At 40.7% G+C, this 19,348-nt stretch overlaps 1 protein-coding gene and 1 long non-coding RNA gene across 7 annotated transcripts in view; one reads left to right on the top strand and one right to left on the bottom strand.

Moving 5' to 3' along the window:
• Positions 1–19,348, top strand: part of LOC124849825 — a 222,929-nt gene that overhangs the window by 168,884 nt on the left and 34,697 nt on the right. The gene's annotated exons all lie outside the window — the stretch shown is intronic.
• gabrg2 (gamma-aminobutyric acid type A receptor subunit gamma2) overlaps positions 9,210–19,348 on the bottom strand; it is a 44,714-nt gene continuing 34,575 nt past the window's right edge. The window contains exons 8-10 of one of the 4 annotated variants that reach the window (XM_035626312.2): positions 17,356–17,561; positions 15,558–15,581; positions 9,210–12,908 (exon numbers count right to left, since the gene is read on the bottom strand). In XM_035626312.2, coding sequence (XP_035482205.1) covers positions 12,627–12,908; positions 15,558–15,581; positions 17,356–17,561 — 512 coding nt within the window. In that variant the 3' untranslated portion in view covers positions 9,210–12,626. The remainder of the gene's footprint in view (positions 12,909–15,557; positions 15,582–17,355; positions 17,562–19,348) is intronic. The other 3 variants (XM_035626313.2, XM_035626314.2, XM_035626315.2) reach the window with 3 other exon arrangements.

Here is a 19,348-nt window from a genome sequence, read left to right as displayed (position 1 = left end):
CATCTGATTAGGATGCCTCCTTAAAGCCTAAGCTTGTGGAGGTAGTCTGGGACCATCCATTTCGAAGAAGGATAATTCATTTCATCTGGCTTCAATGCCTCAGGAACTTCCAGGAAGATCGTTTGATTGTAGGAAGTGTCTGTGGAGGGCATTTTGGCTTACCCTGCTGCTGCTGTGATCTGTACCCAGACTAGCAATGGAGAAAGAATAGATGGATGAGTATTAATAATTTGCAGCAATGTAAAAGGTTCACGTTTCTGTCCGGATTTGTTTATACGTACAAAACACATTTCGCAAATCTCAATATGTATGTATGTAGAATATTTGTGCCTGCCTTATTTGTGTTCCTCTTTTGGGAGTGACTCAGCTGTGTGCATGGGTGAGTCCACTGGACCTCGGGGGAGTGGGCCGCCGGCAGAGGAGCTATCTGAGGCATGCAACCATGGGCCTTCAGCTCTGTGGGGAGAGACAGATCCGGTTAGATGCTGGAACATCATGGCCTCCGGGGAGCCCAGGCAGGGGTGGTCACGTGGAGAGAGTAAGGGCAGTGTGGTCGAAAAGTGAATTCCACTAGCCATCTAATGCGAGTACACAAATTTTGGACTGTAGACCTGGATGTGCATCCACACCACTAATGTAGAAATATGCAGATACACAAATAATTCCAATTCGTCTCCCTGTAAGATACATATTTGATTTTTAGCAACTCGCAAATTTGTCAGGACATAATCCGTGAAACGCTGTTTCATAAAACATTTATAATAATTTTGAGTTCATATGACTACTGTATATGATATTGGGAAGAAAGCATAACATTTAATTTGACCTCCATGCCACATTGCGTGGCTTGCCATGCAAGTAACTGATTTGTCTGTCTCAGCTCCGGCTCTACGCTGACAGTGTTTTGAGGCTACGCCTTGCCAGGCAGTGCTCACTGGTTCAAATGTTGGGCAGTTGAAGAATATTAACAAACTCTTTCTAAAATAACTTAAGCAAAGGAAATGTTATTTTCCCCACCATTTGACAAATGCGTGATGATGGGAGTCTGTAAACACACAACACTTAAAAAGCTGTGCCGCTGCCTTTAAATACACCTGACAGCCCTCCGTGTGACTATCCGCTGAACCGAGCGTGGACCTGACAGATCAGCTCCTCCACTCAGTTGATGGATTAGAAAAGGCAGCTGCCGAAGGTATTGTAAGAGAAGCAGTAGACTGTGTGTGTGTGTGTGCGTTTGACATGTATGTAGTGGGGTTATAAACGTATCTCTTATGCTACTCCTGTCAGCGCATGATTCATCCTGACAACATGCCTGTGTTTATAGCCCCATATGCTCATATTTCAATTTCATGATTTGTCTGACATTATGTGTGTGCGTTCAGTATTAATCTGGGCTGATATGTTTGCCACTGGTGGTCAGTATGGCAATGACTGGGGGTGAAAAAAAGAAGAATAAAAAATAACCCTTTGTAATGACGGCTGAAATTGCTGATGAATGTGAACCTTGAGGACTGGATGATGTGGCCGCAGTCATCGTAACAGTGCTGTGTTTAAAATGAACGAGATTAACTGTAATACTGTAATGCAGAGCTTTAACATAACTCAATCAGCATGAGTAGAATTTGTGTTAACTTAATCTAGTTCAGTCTGGAGGTTTTGCAAATGTTGGCCGAGAATGGCGGCAATTTATTGGGGTTACTGGGCTGAAAAGGAAACCAGAAGAGAACCGTAGCTGTAATTGTTCAGTCGCACTCCTTTGACAGAACATTTGCTTAATTTTTTTCAGTTATCTGTACGTCCACCCTATTTGATGATTGACAGCCAAGCTATTCAGGCATCACATTTTCTATAAAGGAAGGACTTGTGGACATGATCAGTTCACATTAAAAATGTTGTATCTGTAAACAATACTAATATCAACATCCATAGTGTGTAATGTGTGTGTGTGTGTGTGTGTGTGTGTGTGTGTCTCTCTCAAATGTCTCACTGTCAGAGCACATTCAACTCCTTCCAGCAATTTATATCCAGTAGGTGATGTGGTGTCTTCGCCGGAGGAAATGTGTATAACATTGTGTCATTCCTGTCGGCACGCTCCATCAGTCCTGTCAAAGCTCATTGCCGCGGCTAATGTGGAAACCAATCTGTGAAAAAGGCCCCGTAATGGTATTGGCTTGACTTATCACGTTTTTATTATGTCTGACACTGAGCAAACAATGATGTGAGGAGCCTGGTGGTATCCCTTGCACCTATATCATTATTCATAAATATCAGAGCGGGAAAAACAAAATTTGAGGACACCTGAAAGACCAGAGAGATGAAATGTAACACAAAAGCAGGTGACTGCCCCAAAGGGAGACTGGAAGCTTCTGTGTTTGAGCTTCAAGTAAAGTCCCAAGGAAAACTCTTAAATCTTTTATTTTAGCTATAAAACCCATATTTATTTCAACCGCAAAGTAGTTTCTAATTAAGGAATGCCTCTTAAGTTTTTCAGGGTGAGAGATTAGACATTTAAACGTCTCTACACCTGCAGCTCTCTCTCTCTCTCTCTCTCTCTCTCTCTCTCTCTCTCTCTCTCTCTCTCTCTCTCTCTCTCTCTCTCTCGCTGTAGGGCAATTCTAATATGAAATAGAGTAGATGTTCCGGGTGTGAGAAGTGAGATTATTTACTACAAAGGAAGTTGGAAGTTAGTTTCCCAGCACATGGCTAATAATCCTTTGAGATTGATGGTAGAGGCATAAATGACTTCTAACAGGACTGTTGTAGGTCATAGTGCTACTTCATCATGTCATTTTGTTGTGTCTTTTTAATAACTCTCGTCCTCCAACCATGGCAGGTTGTGCTTAAGTTTTGATTTGTATGTCGGCTTGGTTTTAATCCTTCTCTGTGTGATAGTTCAGTCTGTTGATGAATTGATGATTAATCGGTGATGCCCTTCAAACCAGAACCTTATCGTGCCAAATGAAACCCCAACCCAAATGCTCACTCACTCTTCGCTTGTTGCAAACAGGCAACTGGCTGTGCTGATGACTACTGTGATCGGAAAATGTCGTCGACTATTGCTAATTCATGTTCATGTGTAGAATGTCTATAGAAAAAACTGGTAAAGCCTATTTAGACATTGGAGACGTTGGTTCGAAAAAGAAAAATCCCTGAAGGACAACGACGACAACAACAAAAATAGTTTAGTCAGATAATGTTCATGTCTAAGATCATATCTTAACATAATGCAAGTCCTCACCCACCGACAGTGATCACAATTTGAATTTCAGTTGGTCAGGCATTTTGTAAAACAGCCTCACTGACATGACATCATATCCAGTTTGGCTACTGTGAGTCCATGAGACGTTGTGAAACTTCCACCTGCCACTGAACTGCCAGGCAACCATTCATCAATGAGATATATATATACATGTATGCATGTTAAAATGTGAAATATAATGTGTGTGTTTTCCCATGCCAGTCACTCCAGCGTAGAAAGAAACACCTGAGGATTCCATGACAGGGGAGATCTGAAGTGACCTCATTTTACTCTGTACCTGGAATGGTGAAGACTTCAGGCCGAGCAACAACTGAACAACTTAACCTCTTCCTCATGCTTAAGATACAATGAATCTTTAATGAACCCCTGGGGGGAGGAGGGAGGGGAAACACACTAGCTCAACTGCATCAGCAAATATCAACAGGCTACAGCAAAGAAAAGTAGACAAAAAAGCAGTGGATAGAGGGAAGATACATTCACTCAGGGCATTACAACTGTGTGTACAAAATCATGACCCGTTGCATGCTACAGAACGATTGTGCATATGGTCACAATCAAACTGGCACAATAAGGCTTTTTGGGAAGAGGTGTTCAGTGTTATGACTGCCGGCAAAAGTGTAATGCAGCAAGTTGAGCCTCGGAAGGATGATAGAAAGAACGGTGAAGGTGATCACTTCAGAGGTGTGGGTGTCGGGTCGATTACTATTCAGGGTGCAGTGCAGTCCTTGGTCTCTCCTCTGCTGCTGCCTGCAGGGTGCCATGCTCAGCCCAACAACAAATCCACTACACTTCCAGACCGGCCATTAGGGACTGATAGAAGACGCGGCCTCCCGCCTCTTGTTAGCGGTATGGAAACTTCATCACACCCTGATAGTAATATCACTGAACAAGAGACAGAATACACGAAAGAACATGAATATCAATGAAGTATTATTGAAATGTGGATATGCCTCATTCTCTGAGTTTGAAAAAAAGATACCAGTGTGCCACTTGGTGCAACATAGCAAGATTTTGCCCATTGACCGATGATAATGCCTGACTGATTATAGCATCATAAGCATTTTTCTTGATCTGTTGTGTGTAGTCGTTATCCCAACTTTCCTCCCTGCACACCTTTTTAAGAAGTATTCCAAAAAAAAAAAAACCATGTCGTAAGCAGATGTAAATTCTGCTGATCCTGTCAAATTTGCTAATGAGAGAAGGTTGCGTTCGACATCGCAGAGTGCTAATAGTGTGTCGGCCCAGATTTGCCCTCAAGGCTTCAGGTGACAGGGTGTATGATCTTATTTTTCAGCTGGTTGGTGTTTTTTCACTGGCGCCTTTAGAGCAAGTGTTTTGCTTTAAAATATGCATAATGACACAGGACTTGTCTTTGCACATGTAGACGTTTGCCTTTTTTTCTTTTTTTCTTTTTTTTAAACAATATTTTAATAGAAGCCATGAATATGAACTATTCTTTTTTGTCTTGTGTCTACATTTAAATTTTTTCGATGTGGTACAGAAATGTCCATTAAATGAGTTTAAGGAGGTAAAAGATGACTTTTGTGCCTTAGTGGCCTCTCAAGAGAGAGGAGCCTTCTCCTCGGAGTCAATATCTGTTCGAGGTTCACTCTTGTTTTATTTCCTTCTCTATCACTCTCCTCCTTCGGATGCTTTTGTTTATCCGTCAATGGGATTTCTTTTCTCCTGCGAGGTTGAGTTGTTTTTGTTAATTTGGCTTTTCCAGCACCGTCTGCCATTTCCATCACTGGGGATAGATACCTGGGGAACATTATGTTTGTCCTTCTTTTGGTTACACAATGGGTGACACATTTCCTTTGTGCCATCAATTAAGTCTTATTTTTTCCCGCAAAAAAACGCGTCCTGGCGGCCAAGACAATAACATAGTGAAATCAAGACTTATAGGGGACCAATATAAGTGCGAATGGTGTAGTTTTCTATCACCATTTCACTGTGCAATCAGTTTTGATATCATAATGGCAAGTTTAAGCGAAAAAAAAGGATATAAATAACTATTTGCCACATATACACCTATATGCATGTAAAAAGGGGAGAGCATAGGGTTACATATTCTATGAAAGTTAATAATACTCAGCTACAGTACACACATTTACAGTTTATCAGCAGACTTTCACAATGGCACTGTAATGGATTTGTTTTTAGTATTTTCTTTGTTGATATTATCATTTGGAATTTAAATTACCGTAAATCCATAAATCAAACCTTGACTACAAAAACAAAAACATCCCGGAGCTTCAGGAAGGTCATCTTAACAGCAAGGAATAACTTAACTAAAGCACTATGGGAAGCCTAGAGTGCACAGCGCCAAGCATCAAGGGTCATTGAACTTAAGTTGCCCATAAAACATGTACTTTATGGTGCTTCCAGTCCCTGGTCAATGTACCTTGTCTACGAAAAGACATTGTGCAAGGTTGTCATACTGTGTTGGATCCTAGCCCTCACATTGAAAAAGAAAACAGAATGAGGATGAGACTTTTTCATGTGGGTCAGACCTGTGCTTAGTGAAAAAAAGTGCCTATGCCGCAATCATTCTTCCCCTCGAATGCATTACATTTGTAATGCACTTTGGAAAAAAAAGACTTCAGCTGTCATACAAATCCGATATTCTCAGTATCCCTTGTTTTCATTACTCCAAGTCACTAGAGGCTTTTCAAACAGGGATTCTCTTTGAACGTACGCCTTTACGACAGTTAAGGACACGTTTTCATGAGTTACTGCTCGACTGACAGCTTCACATCCAGTCACAGTCAGCCCAAACGTTTGCTCGTGGCTCCACACAGGCTCCGTCCTCCTCCAATTTAGCCAAATTCTGATTTTCAGTGGTTAAGTTACTGTCGGCAATAAACATATGTTACTGTTCTGCTTTAGTTTTAGGCGCATGTGCTTCAGCAAAGTGTGGAGTGTATTACAGTAATAGGATAGGATAAGCGCAATTGCAGTACTGTATGGTATGCCATGGTAAAGATGGCCTGTCCATCAATATATCCATCCATTCAACTATCAATCCATCAATATATATATGTCCCACAAAAGTAATTGCTTTGGATAACACAATGCTTTATAGGGAATGTACCTTAGGCTCGTGCCAAAACATGGTTGAAATAATACCTCTTATCTCTTTAAGAAGAGGAACAAAATCAGCCGAGATATCTATTTCACAACAGGCATTCAAGTCTTTGCTAATTACTGAGGTAATAAAAAAAATATGTATATATATACTCTTATCTTGCTTGTCTTTTAGTTATCCTCAATGTCCCAGTTATGTTACGAAGTTCTCTTTGACCTTTTGAAGTTTAAGTGATCGAATTCAATTCATGTCATTTTGACATACCACACTCTGTAGTCCTGTGTATTTAGGATCTTATTTGTCATCTCCCTATGATGGTTGTGGATTGGAGTATCTTGACAGTAAGGTCCCTGGTAATTAATCCCAGTTTATACAGTGTGTTGGCAAAAAGAAGTTATGCAACCACCCCCCTGTTTTTCCCGCTCACACTGTTACTGTGCCCAAGCAGATTACACTTGAGCTGTTAATGAGGGGTGCTGGCAGAAACACGCACCCATAGTTAGACATATTACACACACAGGCAGAAATATTTAAAAAAAAAATATATATATAAGTACCTGGAATCGCATATATGGACATTTATGGTCACACCTAGCATCCCTCAGCGCCATCGCAGGAGGCTCAGTCTGAATTAATGTGCAAGGTCAAATCATTTCATGGCTGACATTTTACAACGTGTATCATTGACTGCACATTTCAAAAATCATTGAATGTCATCTGTAATGAAGTCTCTAGTACACTGATGTAACAGGGTGGCATCGTAACTATCATGACTTTTCAAACATTACTTTTTGAAAGTGGCAACTGTTTTTCCCCCCGATAGGTTAGAAAAAAAAGTCAGCTGTGATTGCTCATTCGGTCTTTTGACAAATGACTGAGATGCTTCTCGGATCTCCTCACAGAGCTTTACACACTGAAGGTTCACACAGTGTTTTACTGGCTTCGCCTCAGTATAATCTCTTACTATAGTTTGTGAGAGAATGACCCTTTACATAAAGTACGTTAACTAGAATAGAACTCTGAAACCAAGGCCCAATAGTTTCCTTTTGAAGCCAAATTTGAATCTGTTAGAACCAAATATTTATTTAGAGCCGCACCACATTGCACAGGCTCAAAGAAATCAGTCCAGTAAATATGCTAGAATTTTTTTTCCAGCAAAATCCCTGCATTATTCCTTTGGAAATCAGTGAAAATGAAAGTAATGAAAATAATCTTTTGGATCTGCCCTGCTCTCTATTGTCCCGTCGTCCCACACATCTTCATGGGAATCTGTAGAGTAGTTCTTGTGTAATCCTTCTGACAAAAAAACAAACCAACCAGCCAAAGAGCTCGATATCTCATTGTGCGTAGTGACGAAAGCGTGAGGGTGAAGTCCTACAAAAGAGCCATGTTCTGGTTGCAATATTCGTGCAGGAGTTCCGGGACCCCCAGCTCTGCCCTGTCTGAAGAGCCTGTACCTCAGCTGATGAAAGGGGGCTAGCTACGACGGACACTCTGGCGGTTGTGCAATGATCAGAAGGCTTCGGTGGCTGTCCTGTTGCAGCTGCCACCCTGCCCAGTGGAGGGAGAGTTGCCAGCGCAGGGGTCCATCAGCCAACTGCTGCCCCGATTCAAGTGCACCTTCCTGGAAGGGAGAGAATCACTGCGCAGGACAAGAACAGGCTGTACTGTGATCTATCCCTGGATAAAGACTGTCCTATTAGATGAAACCATGCTCCTGTTAGGAGTTATGTCACGCCGAAACTGACGTCCTTAGCTGTTTTCATAAAAGCAGGTCAGTGCTTCTGTTGCCCTGTTTAGTGATATTTCAGATAACACCATGACACATGGTTTGCAATCTTGGCACAAAATTGAGCAATAATGACATGTGTCTCTACACTGTAGGTGAAAAGCACTTCTTTTTTTTCATATTGAATTTCCACCAAGTATAACATCCATCATCTGCTCCCTCAAAACCGGAGGCGGCTGCAGGGACGCTGGTTACCTCGTCCTTTAGAAAGGATGTTGTTTCATAGATGACAGCTCATCAAGATGACAGACAAGTGCTGAAGTGTAATCCAGCTGAACAGGGGCAGGACCATTATTAAACAAGTCTCGCTTCTTCAAGGGGGACATCAATATTATTTCCATCGATCGTTTCTGGAACGGCTATTAAAATGTCTGAACATGTCAGTTATAATTTGTATCTTATAATTAAGGTGACTACTTGACAGCTGGTCAAATGACAATGAAATTGGATTAATATCGTGGTTTATTTTAATTACAACTTGTAGAACCACACATTGTCTCAGAGTGAGTTGAAATATGATGTTTTTAACATTTTAGGTGGCCACATAAGCACTGTGGATGTTGATTTTCTACCTAGCCACTCTTTTCTGGATCTCATTTCTAATACTTGGCACATTATGTATGATCTGCTTGTCTGGATCTTATTGGCTAATGTTATCTGTAGCAGGATGCTTCAGGATGACTGAAGTGGAGGGTGCAACATACTCTCATTTCCTATTGTTATTTCTCAGCAGAATTTATCTGATGACCTGAATTTACAATGTTGACTTTTCAGTATATTTCTCATTGCTTGCCATTAAAAACTCACACACTCTGTTTTTGTACGTACATCATGGTACTTCTGAAATTATTGTAGCTCTAAAATAATAGTTTCATTACTCTTAGTAATTTGGACCATTATAACATGGTGATATTATATATATTCCTTGCAACCCCTAATTTTCTTTGCTAGCTAGTTTCCAGGTTAAACTTAATAGAAGCACACAATAATTCTGTAAAATATAGTATCCCACTGAAATAGTTATGCTAATTACAATATTATTTGTATCGTAATAATGAACCTATACGCACCAATAAATGCAACCATTTTATTGTAAAATTCCACAGCTATGTGCAATTCCCTTATGAAAAGGTTTTTTTTCCAGTACATGTATAATATATTATGCAGTCCCAAACAGAAATGATCAGTGCCCCCTCCCCTCTTTCTTTTCTTTGCAATACCCAAATGTACATAGATGGCAAACAACTAACATACTGTGTGTATGAGAATCATATGAAATTTATTTTGTTCTTGGAAACCTCTTACTGAGCTCTGTAATTCCACTGCGTATTACTATGTTTTCTGCATTTTGACAAAATACATAACAATATAAAATACCTACACGTGATGTTTACATGTCTCTCATTTGTGGGCCCCCAAAAGAAACAAGTTAACTTTGTCAAAAATGAGTACAGTGTAATAAAAGTCCAATGCTTGAATTAGTCCCAATTCTTCAAAGCGTCACTGTTTGACTGAAAGCATGTTCAGCTTCACACTACTGAATATAAACACACTCCTTAACCTTCCGCACACTGTTAAAGCTCTGCATTTAGAATAGAGTGCACAAAAAATATAAATAGAATAAACAGATGCTAAACAAGCTTTAAACATCGTGGAAAAAAGAAAAGAAAAATCATATTCCATTAAGTACGATTGTTTTCTGCATCACTGTCTAAACACAAGACATGCTCCATTATCAGTATGATAGGTTTGTGAATAGAGTCTGATACAGTCTGAATTTAACTTTTTTTTTTTATCATCTGAACAACCGACTTCATGCTTTTGGTTCTGAACTGTATTAAAAATGAATAAATGAAATGAAAAAATAATAGACATGCTCAGACCACTTGCAAACCCGTGTCCAAGGGAACATCAATGTGGCAGAAATTTGCTGTATTGCATTCCCCCCCGAAGCAGAGTAAGTGGATTTAAAAATGATATTATAATTGGATATTCTCTATTGCATGTGTCAGTTTGGCACTTTATACAATGTAATCACTCTGTTACACTTCTTTAAACTACTGAACACTGATGACGGCCGGTCTACACCACTGCTATTGACGAACTCGTGGCCCCAAACATGTGAGAGATGTGCACACTGAAGACGGGTTTAGACGACTAAGTGGCAGCTTTGGAACACAAACAGGACCACCGTTAAATACAAAAGGGAAAGAACGCCAGGAAATATGAGATAATCTGCTAAATGTGACATAGTATTATCACTGATGCTTTATTAATGATGACAAATATTAGAGACCAATGACAACCCATGTGGAGGTGGGGGAAAAGAAAGTGGAAATAATTAATCGTCACTTAGACAAGCAAAATTTCTTCTTCTGGTGGCTTGGGAATTGTTTTTTGTGTTTTTTTCCGCCCCCCTGAAAATATTGAAGTCTACTATTCTGAAGCTGCACAACAGGTAATGTTGCAACTCACTAACTCAACAGATATAACAGTTTGACAGGCAGTTTGTGAGAGTAGTGTACATTGACCACAACATAGAAAACACAAGATAAATAAGTTCAAGCGCCACTGACACATCGAACAAAAATGTTTCTTTGATATAAATGACAGCATTCTGTGTTTCTTTTCAGGGGCTATATGAACATAAAATACAATTTCTTTCAACAGAATAAATACATGAATAAATAAATAAATACCACCAATGGATAAATAAATACCCCATTACCCCCTAAGTATTCTACATGATCAGTCCAGCATAATACAATAAGTCTAATATACTGTATGATGATATACTGTAACTATGCTGAGATTACAAAATATATTCCCTTTTACAAAAATCCCAAGGGCCTGACAAATGTTTTTCTTCTGTTCATAATATATGTACAAAAAAAACAAACAATGTGATTTAGACCCATTCCTTGTCAGTTTACAAATCATCTTGAGCACTGTCTCCGTTTGTTGCATACCTGCGTCTATCAAAAGTGATATATAAGGGGTTGTAATTCATGTGCGTTGTATCTATCATACACAACATTTACAATTGACTGTGTTCTCTGCTCTCTCCACACGACAGTACGGCATTCAAAATACATTTTAAAGGGGGGAAAAAAAGTTTAAAATAATGAACTCCGGCCCAATCCCCAAATCGATTTCAACACAATGTGATTATTTAATTTCTCGATGTGTTTCTTTTCTTGGATACAGGAAGTGAGACGCTTGATGATAAGGCTTGTTCTTAACACCATCAGATACATGTTTTACTTGAATTGAGCTCTCAAGTTTATTTGTTATCAATTCATATTTTCTCAGTTTCTGTTTCCTGTCTTAAAGAAAGAATGACACAGAAAACACCCTCTCCTGCTGTTGGTGATTCGTTTTGTAACCTAACTTGCTGCGGTACAGCTTATTTTGTAAAAAGCTTGCGTAACCCCGAACACAACAGCAGTTCTGTAAATGCACACTGGTAACAGCAAATGGAGGAGAGGATCAGAGGTCAGTGTTGTCTACACCGTAAGCGACTGGCTGTGAACAAAATGATTGGACAAGTTGTCTGGGGCTGGTCTTCCCACTTGTATGCAAATATGCATCCTCAACTTAGAAGCATGAAGTGGGCACATTTTTTTTAATCATTTCATTTTCCAATTTTCCTAGAAAAAAAAGGTATAATTGAATCCTGAATAAATATCAACAGTGCTCGTTTATTAGTTTCCATATCCAACAATAGAAGACCATAAAACATGTTGATTTTTGGCCTGAAATGTGCATGCAATAAATGTAAACCACTATGTAATAGTAAAATATATACAGTGTCTGTACAGTTTAGCATTTAAACAGCAGCAGCGCTGCCTGACCACACGTGAAAAATGCAATATTTAATTGTGCTAACATGTTAGCTGAATAAATTAAAAAATAAATTAGCATTATCAAAATGAATTTCAATGTCACTGCCTAACATAGCTCTATTAAAGTGCTTCAGATTTTGTGTTTTAGTATGTTGGGGGGGGGGGGGGGGGGGGGGGGGGGGTGTGAAAATTGAGTGATGAGACAGATTATTTGATTTAGATTTTTCTGATGGGTGTATGATGTGATCTGAATTACTATTAATTTTAATTATTCATTGTGAAAGGATTGTATTTGCCTACAAATTAATCAAGTAGCCAAAATCCCACTTAGAGGAAATTGATGAAAACAAAATTTAGATTCTTGTTAAATGCTCACACAATCATTTTTTTTTCTTTCAAAAAACAAACAAACACGGACAAACCTCTCCATGCCAGTGAAATGTAATGCTACAACAGTTGCAATATGTGTTAAAGTTATCAGATAAAATAATGTAAAGAGATTAAAACCCGAGAATTAAAGGAAAAAGCTTCACATCAGATCAATTGGTGTTTAAGTGGGTCCCCTCCTTAAAAACGTCCTTTGCCGGCGCCAAGCATATGTATAATATGATGAAGTGTATGATAAGGCCGGATACACACCGGGGCCTAGAGATAGAGATAGGAGACCCAGTAGACCAGGTTGAAGAGACCGAATGCAGTGGGGAAGAAGATGCGTGCGTATGAGTCTATCTTGGCGATGCGAATGTGCAACCTGCCGTGCCGCCAGGCTCCGGAGCGGCAGTCTTCGAAGCAGCAGAAGAAGCTGGTGCAGTCCTTCCCGTCCAGACACTCGTAGCCGTACTCCTCGTCTCGCTCCTGCATGTGCGTGGCGTTGTTCATTTGAATGGCTGTGGCCGAGCGTGGACGGATGTCTACCGTGGGTGTCTGCTTTTTAAGAGGGGCAAAATGACACAGTTAGCCACCAGAGCCTCGGAGCGGCACAATCAAGACCTCACTGACAACACTGTAGCAGAGGGGACCCAATTTGAGCTGCCGTGTTTCTGTCTCCCGTTTCAATCCCTGTCATCAGTCAGCAAAAAATGTAATTTGGAAAATGTTCACAATTGCCAATGGACACTTTTAATGTCAAGGAAATTCAAAGAGACCCATGACTACCACCGGTGGGTGTAATTAGTGAGGCTTATGGTGACAGAGGGTCAGTGTCCCTGAGAGACTCATGTTGCAAATTACACCTTTGGGCTGCTGTTTGTTTGACAGCTGAGGCAATCATTATTCTTTCAGGACAGAGTCCGTATTGTTTTGTTTAGCGGTTACATAAAGCTAGTGCTGCGTCATTTGCTCCAAGGACAGTTTTTATAATGTTCCTAATGTGCAGTGCCTGCAAAGGATTCCATAATTTCGAATTGTATGGATGTTGTAAGCATTTTTTTCTTTCTTTTCTGAAATACATTCATAGGATGTGTTGTAACTGGCTTATGATGCGTCATAAAGCTAAGCTTAGGGCGGAGCATGTGATGGCAGATGCGCAGCACACAGCTCAGTATTTTCTCCAGCCCACTCTTTCTGTCACTGAATGGGTTGAAATAAACCTCCTTTTGAATCTGTGCTCACCACTGGGGGCCAAGTGCCTTTCATTTGTGGAGAATCCTAAAATAGGACCGTGACATCAGTGAGTCTGTGGCCCTGTCGTTCTAAAAGGGAGACAATTAGTATTCAAATAGACAGTTTTCATCAGCTTTTTATCTCGAAATGCCATGTCACCTTTGCACAAATTGGAATTCTGGCTGTTTGGCAGATAAAATTGCCCCCGCTGCCCCCACCCTGTGGTAGAAATTGGAAGGCTCCTTGACCTTGCTGATAAACTAGAGTGTCAAGCTCATGAAAGACAAAGCAAGTTGTGTGTTCTCCAGGGTTCAACGTCTAAGAATTTCACATCACACGCTTTCCCTCCAAAAAAAAAAAAGTGCAGGTTGTTGTCATTTACTTTGCTCTTTATGTTTGTCTTTGAAAGATAGGAACAATAATCTAGTGGAGCTCCTCTAAAAGCATGTATTAATGCTACGTGTTGTGAGATACGTGTCAATATGAATCAGTTCCATTTCAATTGCAAGAAACATCACATAACAGTAAATACATTTTCTTCCATATTAAGCCCCCCCCCCCATCTTAATGTATCTATAATAAGCATGCTCCACTGTGGAAAATTGGGTCATTGCAGTTTTAGTTTGAACATAACATTATCTGCCGTGAGCATGCATCCTCAGACAAGCTTAGAGCACTCCAACCTGATTGAACTGTCCATTCCCCACGACTTCTCATCCCACCCCAGCGCTAGTGCACAAACCCGCTGTCCCTTTGAAAACGATACATAACCACAAACAAAGCGACATACGGGGGTTAGTTCCAGCATTTCTGTCCTTATTAACGGACAGTATGTTGAGTTAATAAGGGGATTAGCAGAACAGGTTATGACTCGGTTCTCAAAGGGGGATGGGTTGCACTGGAGGTGGCGCAGTGGAAGCTCAAGCAGGAGGAGCATTGACAGCATCCCGCCGCATGGCCTGGTCAAGCTGGGCTGTGCTGTGCTGGGTCGGTGTTAGCACAAATCAAAACATGAAAAATCCAACAAAAAAAATAAGAAACACAAAAACAAACACAGTGGCACTCGCAACTTTAACCGGCTGAAAGTAGACAACCTCCCAGAGACGGCAAAAGGTGGAAACACTAGGATCATTACTGGAGGACCCCTTGGTTATGTGGCTTACGCTGAATATTTAAATGTTGGTGTTTCCTTAATATAGGAAGTTTGCACTCTCCATACAACTGGATTGTTTTTGTCTGGGCTGAAAATCGAACTAATACGACCTTAAAAATATCCCTCCAAGTAAAATAGCTAGTGGAAAAGCAGAGCGTCTTGGCTTCACTTGTGTGTTATGTTAAATTTAGGACTCCTTCGCTGGCTCTCACCCCCCCTGGATGCTTTTTTGGGTGTTAAAAGATTAGCATGTGTTAATCCTCGGCGTGGACCTCCAACTCTAATTAGACTTAACACAGTGCAAGGGTTGTCTGTTTCAGTCTGTTAAGGCTCTGCTGACTCTGCAGGAAGCGTCAGGTGGAGAAGCCCAACAAACACACAGGTATAGATTTACTGGCAGGAGAAGGGGAAGAGAAGAGGAAGCTTTTGCTGCAGCTGCAAGTTCACTGTGGTTACAACAACGACAAAAAGAGTGAAACAGGACAGAGGGAGCCAGAATGAGTCCACACTGGGCCCGGACTGTCACATTCCTCTGGACAGGGGATGTGTGGGAAGCTTACTTGAGTTTTTAAAAAAACTGCATAAGCACGTCTGGCTGGCTGCCTCCGCACTGTGCACTGCAGAGCGCCCCCCCTTTTTAATGTTATCTCTGATACCTATTGAGTAACTGAGGAGGAGCACGGTAAGAATGCAGGTAAAGGATAAAGAGAGAACGGAGAGAGGCACATCTGCTGTAGAACAGGCAGAAAAGCAGTGAGGTGCTGGGGGCTCGATGAGCCGAAAATGCAGCAGACACATGCAGTCAGACACAGGCAATATACCTTTGAGGAAAATAGCCGGAGTAGCTTTTGTCCAGACAGGAAACAAAGAATATGTGAAATTTAAAGAGTGACAAAAAAAAAAAAAAAAAAGAAACAGAGAAAAAAAACACACGCCAATAAAGGGAACAAGAAACAGAAGATAATGTGTGAGAAATTACAAGTTCTGTACGATTTAGCTGAGAATGGAAAGAGAGAGGAAATATACTGTAGAGAGACATACATGTTTCAAACAGACATGGAGGAAGATGCATGGTGGGATATATGTATCTCACATGATTCTTGCGCTAGGAATATATCACAGAAAAACTAAAACGATAAAGTATACACAATCCATAATTCAGAAGTTAAATACTTTTTCACAGTTCTGGTTTGCTTTATAAACGTTGTGTTAATGCTGGATAGTATTCTATTAGCAATAAACTGGACTGAAAGGAGGAAATCTGCTCATCACAAATCCCTCTGCATTTGGGAAGATGACTTACACCAAATGGAAGTGAATCAGGTAGTAAAATAAACTTTTAAAGTTCTTCATCTATATTTCCTCGAGTTCTTGCTATTGCCATATTTTCAAAAAAGTATGAGCATCAAAAGAATTTCAGTTGAAGACGGTCCGCTCCTTGCGCACATCCTCCCCCTGCAACTTGGCGAGTCATGCAAGGAACGTAGAGAAGCTCCTCTGAGATGGCAAAGTGGCATTACACCTTCCACTTCATCATTCATTCATTCATTGTGCTCGACCACGTGCAGAACCTGAGTTTTAGAGGCCGAAACTGGAGCGCCCCACTTTCCACCCTGAGTTCCAGTTCAATTCTCCTGTTCACCCAGGCGCAGTATACCCAGAGGTTTAACATTTAATATCTTTCAAGTCTTGTGAATCCAGCCCAAAAAACCTGCCATGACTTCGGAGATACATTTCAGTGACCTACAACATTTTCAAAAAAAAGAAAAAAAAGTACTACAAAGTGCTTAGTTGTCCAAAAATAGATTCATAAAAACAAACTTTTTCCACTATGTAGACATCAGGTGGTACTGTAGATTTGGACTAGTTTTCTTCAGAAGTCTTCATTCGTTTAAAACTATGAGCCAACTTTATATAATCAGTGAATAAAAAGGAAACTTTGGTGAAAACTAAAATGAACTTCTACGCAGGGAATTGAAACGTGTCCGTATACCTTTTCGGATTTGAACGTGTGAAAACGCATAAGGATGGAATAAGGCATGAATAAGACATATATAATTAAGTTATAAAATGACACTATGAGAGTTTTTAAGCTTATAAAGAAGGACATTGTAAATTGGGTCCTTGTTGTGGCTGATTTGTGATGCTGCTAATCCTATGTTATGTGCTGGCTGTGTTCCCGACGTTCATGGGATGATGGTGTGTATGTGTAAGTGTGTGCAGGCTCACGTCAGACCAACTCTCCGGCCATGTGACCCGGGTCTAAATTACAACTGTAACAGATGTGTGGCGGATTAGGAAAAGGTTTGAGCTGCGCGACTTGCTCATTGAGTCGGTTGAGTTGGCCCACAGGAAGATGCTCCCTTAGGGATATTGAGGCTTATCCCAGTACTGTAATACAGCGGTGGAGGGACAGAGCGTGTGTAGGGATAACTTGATCTTTCACCTAGATGAAATAAACTGTGAACACACATGCACATGTAGTACATACACCCAAAATATTGTTGTTTGTAGCTAAATGGTTAATTTAAGCAGGTTTTGATCATCAAAAAAACTTTAACTACAAGTAATAATGATGTAAAATTGTTCACTTCCGGTTGTTTTCGAAACGGCACTCACCGGGTTTTTCTTCTTCTTGTCCTTTTTGGCACTCGGCTTCCTGTTGCTGACAAAGTAGTGCAGTGTGCCATACTCTATGAGCGCAGCGAAGACGAAGATGAAGCAGACGGACACAAACAGGTCCATGGCGGTCACGTAGGAGACTTTTGGTAGGGATTTCCTGGCGATAGTACTCAGCGTGGTCATGGTGAGCACAGTGGTGATGCCTGGTGAGCCGATCAGAGAAAACAAGGGACACTTCCTCAAGATCAGGACAAAAGAAAAATTGCAGTACAGTTATGCTGCACTCTCCTGCATGCAGAACAATGTGTTCACATACTGCAATCCTATTACATAAAAAAATCTGTATAATTTATACTATAAATTATAAGAGATTACTTTCCTGAGAACAAAATTTGAAGGAGATTGCTAAACTGTTGATATTTTAAAAAAAGAGAATGCCAATGTTCGCTATGACATTAATATAGGCATGTTTCGGCACTTGAAGTGTTCTTAAATCCGTCATGAAGTTGAATACGATTTGCATGATGCTCGCGGCTTCATTCGGACATTTATTCAGGTGTTTAAAAGAAGTTGGGCTGTAGTAGTTTCACAGTTGAAAGGAATCTGGAATCAGCTTAAAAGTCCAAGTGAGGATTCAAACTTGGGAGTGAATGTTTTTGTGGAAATGCATTTTTTTTTCTCTAATCGTTAATTTCTCAACCTTAACAACACTTGTGCTTCTAAAGGTTTCAGTGCAGAAGGAACATTGTCGTAAGTTAGAAGCATGCTGTATGCACTGACGATCAGAACGAAAAAAAAAACTGCAGAAGTACATGTACGATTGAACCTGAAAGATGAATTTTAAGCAGCACTTTTGAATTAGGAGCTTTCGAGAGCAACAATGTAGTGCAGAAACATCAAGCTGTGTGACTACTACATGTACTGTATGAAAAAAAAAAAGAGGATTATTGTTGGCTGTTTAATTGCAAGCGCTTTAACAGTCAGGCGGCCACGAGGGAGGAGTGAGCAGCTGTTTTACTGTCCCCTTGATCCACATACTCCACTGGTTTACAGTTCAGGAGCCATTGACCACCACGCCGACATACTGCGTGCCTTTACCCACCATCTGGTAGCCCTCTCCCCATTTTACTCATTCTGTCTGTCTCTAATGATGACGCGGATGGAGGTGGAGGGATGGCACATGACGAGCAAATGCGTTTATAAGTAAACAGATTACCAACAGCGGCGTCAAAACCCCCCAAACAACAGTAAACAAGCAGCTAACGGCGCCGCCGCCGCCTCCTCACTTTAAATGGACCGTGTGGGGGAACTTGCCTCGTGCGGAGATGATTTCTTTCTAAATTTAACGTGGACTGACGGACATCCGTCTGCATCTGCGTCAAAATTTTGGGTGAATTGATATATTTTCTGGAAGGCATTGAAGGATTAAGAATGATGTCATCTGCATTAATCTGCTTCCTAACCACCTGGCTGCCTGCACCTCCCCGCACCGTCTCTCAGAGAGGAAATTAAGATGTTTGACTCTCGGTACAATTTTGAAGCAGGGAATTAACGGAGTTATTATTTCAACGGCAAATCTTTAGCTGCAGAGGCCCAAGAAAACACAACAACCTATTTTTAGAGAGATTAATGACAGACAATGTAGCGATGATCGGGAGGAAGAATGAGTGCATCTGCCCGCAGGGATTGCTTTACATTCAGTTATGCTCGCTAACGATAACAAGGCATGGACTTGGGGTCGGGATTTTAAAGCCTCAAGGAGTCAACAGGAAAGCTGACTAAGGAATAAATATGTAACTACGACGCGAGTGAACTTCTGAGGATGTCCGATGGACGCCAAGGGCAAGTTCAAAAGCTGACAAATTTCCTTGAAATCCTTTTTTTTTCCTCTCCGTGTCCCTTTTTTTTTTTTTTGCATTCAGTGAAGAGGCCACCTGTATTATTTTTGTGCTGAGGCTGCGTCTCTGCATCTTCCTTGCACTGCACTGCA

This window comes from Scophthalmus maximus, chromosome 2 (assembly GCF_022379125.1).
Source record: "Scophthalmus maximus strain ysfricsl-2021 chromosome 2, ASM2237912v1, whole genome shotgun sequence".
NCBI lineage: Eukaryota > Metazoa > Chordata > Actinopteri > Pleuronectiformes > Scophthalmidae > Scophthalmus > Scophthalmus maximus.
This window is presented reverse-complemented; position numbering and strand designations above follow the sequence as displayed.